Source organism: Austrofundulus limnaeus, unplaced genomic scaffold, assembly GCF_001266775.1.
Source record: "Austrofundulus limnaeus strain Quisiro unplaced genomic scaffold, Austrofundulus_limnaeus-1.0 Scaffold180, whole genome shotgun sequence".
Classification (NCBI taxonomy): domain Eukaryota; kingdom Metazoa; phylum Chordata; class Actinopteri; order Cyprinodontiformes; family Rivulidae; genus Austrofundulus; species Austrofundulus limnaeus.
The window spans coordinates 510,491-515,433 of record NW_013952582.1 but is presented as its reverse complement, the minus strand read 5'-3'; the positions used below and the strand labels follow the sequence as shown (position 1 = coordinate 515,433).

Genomic DNA, 4,943 nt, shown 5'->3' with positions numbered 1-4,943 from the left:
TATATAATCTTTTGTTTTAAAGAGTGAAAAATTAGCTTTTGCTAGTCCATAAGGATGCCTTTCAGAGGGTGGCCTCTCATGCTGTCTTTTCCATGGACCACCATTTTTTTGTCCATGTAGAGCAGATGCTTTCAGTTTGTCACTCTAATGGAGACTTCCCAGTAGAAGCATGTTTTACTTCTTTTTACACTAAAATTAAGCCACGATTTAGTAGTCCGTTACATTACAGAAAGTTACTTTTTGTGTTTTTTTTTTATTGTCTCTTTTTCTTGGAGTACATAATTTTTCAGAATGCTGTCAGTCAGCTTATTAAAATGCTAAAGGCTTTACTAACAGGTATATGTTTATCCAAAAATGGTAACAAATATAGATAAATGACAGGAAAAAAATGTCTAACAGTTTTTCCCTTGAGCTATAGAATAAGTTGAATCCTGTCCAAGTTTACAAACGTCAACTTTCTTTATAGATGAAATCTATGTTGCTGCTGTATGTACAGGAACTGGTGTCTGAAAAAAAACTCCTAATGTTTGAGGAAATATGTATAGCATTGTCTGCCATGAGTGTGTTTATAAAAATGTAGTAAAAAGATCAAGTGCATGAAGTTTTCAGGAGGGATTAGAAGCAAGAGAGTTTAAAGAAAAATCCCCAGCACCTGTTATTTGATGTGATAAAATACTCTGATGTTTCGTTGACTCTGTGGTTGAACTAAGCATCTAATGAAAGAAACATCACTTGAGACGTTACAGGCTGGTGTTACCAAATTATTCATCTGAATTACTTTGTGTTTAATTGCCTGCTGACGAAAGATCTAGGTGTACTTTTCTTATGAGTGAAATTAATTGTTACAGAAGTCCTTTTCTGTTAAGGTATTTTTACTTTCACTTATTTATTTTAAGTACTTACCTCTGTTGTACGAGCACGTGGACATTACAGCATCTTTGTTGTGAATGAACTCCTCACGCACCACCACGGACACTGTTCTCAGGTTTTCTGTTTAAAGTGACCCAATTGTCCAGCAGAGTCGTGGATATTTACTTTATTGCAGGAAAGATGTTGGGTTTGTGTGTGAAAATAACAACAAAACCTGTTTTATTAAATGCTTGAGTAATTTCACAAAGGAATGAGGTTCAGCCCTGAAGGGAAGTTTTGCTTTTGAATGAACTGGAACAAATGAAAGAAAATGTTTCAATTTATCCATAGGGATTAAAATATGTTTAACTTCTTAATGAAAAGTATCTGAATTGGGCAGAGGGCTATAAATTGCTTCTTGAAAGAAATATCTAAGTAAAAAAATACTGTAACAGAAAATTACTTGGGTAAAAAAGAATTTCACTGATAAGAAAAGTACTTAAAAGTAAAAAATAAAATAAAAAACTACTCACAATAATCAGGATAGTACTTTTACACACTAAGTGTTAAATTTACATAACAAAAACTACTCACAATAAGATAGTACTTTTACACACTCTAAGAAAGGAAGTGTTAAATTTACATAAGCAAACTGGTTCCACTAAATTGCTTTCAGCTCAGTTGAGTGGAACCAGTTGATTCTTGTTCTGTTAAGTCAACACTTTAAGGTGCGTCCACATCTCGTTTCAGGGTGAGCCTAAAGTTATAACTAAAAATAGTTGTTAAATAAGTAAAAGTCTAATTTTCATGTTTTGAATGTAACAAAGTAAAAGTTACGATTAAAAAATACTTGGTAAAACTGCAACTACTCAAACTACTTAAGAACTGAAGTAAATGTACTTATACAGCTCATAAAACTAAGTGTTCAAATAACCTAATTACATTTTCACCGGATCTTTAGAAAAAGAAAGAAAGAAAAAAAAAAAAACAGAACTAGCTCAGAGACGTAACCAAAAACCCGGAAGTGAAATCCCTCCTCTCTCTTGTAGGTTCAGGTGTTTTTCAGCCGACTKCACCTGAAGGAGAGGTTGGGATCGCTGCGCATGCGCACCGCCTCTGTCGGATATTTTAAGGGGGGGTACCCAACCCGGCAGCGCGAGAGAAGCGGTGCGTGGTTCGGTCCGCAGAACTTGAACCGGACCGAGGCGGAGAGAAGCGCTCCACAGGACGGAGGAGATGGATGACAAAGAGAAGAGGAGGAAGGATGAGAACTCCAACGACGACAAAGTCACTCTGAAAAAAGAAATAGGACTTATGAGCGCGTGCGCCATCATCATCGGTAAATGTGCGGCTGGTTTAAGTGTAAAATAATGATGTGTGTGCGCGCGCTCGGGCGCGCGTGTGACTGCCAGATTGATGTTCAAGGGAGAAAAGTGTGTGGGCTTTACTTTGCTATTTAAAAGTTTGTTTTTCATTTATTGTTTGACCCATTTGAGGCGCAGATTTCGATGAGATACTAAATTATAAGGTTTCTGCAGTCCAGAAACAGTTTTTTTTTTAAATCATTGGTTCTGGATTGGAATGCTGGGTTTTGGACTGCGTGTGGAAACTGTTGCATCAGTCGCGATGCCGTGCAGATGGAGATGCTTACGTGGCTGGAGACTGTGCTGAAGTTGAAAGACTGGGACGGAGTTCAGCCTCCATGTGGTTCCGTGGCACAGCTGAGTGGGTCTCATTGCCAAAAGTTCGTTTTACTTTCCCGAACCGACCGCTGGTCCTCCAYAGTACACAACCCGCCCACTCTGCAACAAGGAAATCAGTGGTAGAAACGAAAACAGGGGAATTGTTGCCGTTGGTTTAGGTTAATTTGGCTGAAGAAACAGCAGCCATCAGTCCACATCTGGGCTGCTTTAAATGTAACATCTGGAKTGGTTAGATTTAAATGTACAGATTCAGGTGCTTTATGTTTTAAAAAAGCTTTTAAACCTTTTTTTTTTTTTTGAAAGCGTAAACTGCCTTCATGAGTGACAATGAAGACAAGACTGATTCATATCACCTTTCAAAACAAGATTACAAATTTCTCTGGAAAAAAGCTTCATGGGTTCTTGTSTTTCTAGTTGTAAAACAAAGAATTAACACAAACAAACAAACAAAAACCGGTGAGTGTGAAAGAGTGTGGCGTCAAATGATGTTCGATCAGTTTGTTTCAATCTGAGAAAGAACCCTACATCTTTTTTCTCCGCTTCACTTCGGAACCACCTAATTGCCCAAAATCAACTCAACCTAATTTCCCTCTGGGATCAATAAAGTATTTTTGAATTGAACTGAACCAATTTAAAGATGTAATTATCAGAAATAAAAGGCATCACAAATAAAGGGAGAAACCATAATTGTATCAGTTTTTTATCACAGTTTAATATTACATCTTTGCAGACTCTGCAGTGCATAACAAGGATGTTAAGTCATGGTTCCACACAACAGATATATTAAAGMTGGCTCAAATCATAAGCAAACCAGGTGAAAGCTCAGGGTCCCAGACCAGAAGGGGTGTAAGAGCACTTTAATGAACACAAACACAGYTGTAGTCTTTAAAATTAATCAATTATAGATACACATCCAATGATTAGTTTGAGAGTTTCAATCATATCTGTCTACTGGTTCACAAGATATTTTACTAACGGGTCTCTCAGCTGCTRCTGTTGGTGTCTAGCTCAAGATCTGTGAAAGTAACTGAATTATAGTCATTTTTGTTTTTGTCTAGGTTGGTTAGTCTGGCAGCCGTCWAGAATTTGGTCATTTCTAAAAGCTAATAAGTTGTAGAGGCACTAGRGTTKGGCATAATCGTATCGTGTGCAATTAATCGTCAGAAAAACATTAATCGATTACGTTTTGGCACTTGACGATTAATATGATTAATGCCAGCAGGCAGACTGACTGGGGATTACTCTGGTTAGTCCGCTTGTTGCTCCTCTCTGCTTCAAATAGGACGAACATTAAAAATAAAGTCCTGTAATTTATTTATCAACACAATTTAAAATATGACGTATATCCTGAAATCTGTAATTTTCACACAATTTTGAAATGTTTTTTACAAAGACCAAATCTTTCCCACTAAATTGGTCATCACTTCGAAATAAGGGTGTCCAGGGACTCCAAGGGATTAATCGTCAAATTAATCGTTATCGGCTAAATACCACAATTAATCGTGATTAATTTTTTTTGCCAATGTTGCCCAACCCTAAGAGGCACCTCCTAATTGTTCATTTTCTTTGAAAACTTTTCAGTGGTTTAAGATGGTTTGCTAACATGATAGAAAACACAATGGCACAAGAGCAAATGATGCTGCTTTTTGCCTTTTGATGGAGTGTAAAAGCATGAAAAATAGAAAGTTCTTAGAAGTAATGTGGTGAGTGAGTGATGGGCTCAACTGAAATGCGGCCCTCCAGTAAGGGTCTGCTTAGGGTCCTCTGCAGGATCTGTATTCTGTTTTTCAAGTTACTTTGAGAAATATTTAGAACTTAGTGGTTTATGATTTGCCAAAGGGTTTGGTCTTGCAACATCAACTCTACTGTTTGACTTTATTGTTAAAAACAAGTTGACAGATCAGTCTTATTTGATCTTTTTTGTGTTGTTGTTGTCAAAAAGAGCCCAAAGTTTCAGACCCAACTCATGAATTGGACGTTACGGGTCAGTCAGCGTGTCCCATTTAAAAGGCTTCTCCTGTGGTTTTACACTCTGTTTCTGATCTCTGAATTCAGTTTTTCAGGGAAGGGAACTTTCTTTTGGGAGTGTTTTGTTTACACCACATAAGTTAAGATGACCTAACGAGTCTGAAGACCTCTGGTTTTAAAATGTAGACGTTAGTCTGGTAATTTTCCTCTCTCTGTGTTGGAGGGCAGTGTTGACAGAGCCTCATTAATCTTTGCCTCGTTAATCAGATTAGCTGTGCTTGTTGASAGATTGAAGAAGTAAAGTCAGGGTGAAAGTTGCTACTATGACTGCCTAGTAATTTAACCAAAGCGTTTCTATCCTCTGCATACTTTTTTTCACAAATTTATCTAAAATGTTTTTTTTTAATTAGTGTTACATGTTCT

The 4,943-nt window shown here is 37.1% G+C and overlaps 1 protein-coding gene across 1 annotated transcript in view; it reads left to right on the top strand.

Annotated features, from left to right (window-relative positions):
- Nucleotides 1-1,030: 1,030 nt before the first annotated feature.
- slc7a10a (solute carrier family 7 member 10a) overlaps nucleotides 1,031-4,943 on the top strand; it is a gene marked incomplete at its 3' end in the record, with an annotated part of 12,766 nt that continues 8,853 nt past the window's right edge. The window contains 1 exon segment of the mRNA XM_014017981.1: nucleotides 1,031-2,188. Coding sequence (XP_013873435.1) covers nucleotides 2,086-2,188 — 103 coding nt within the window.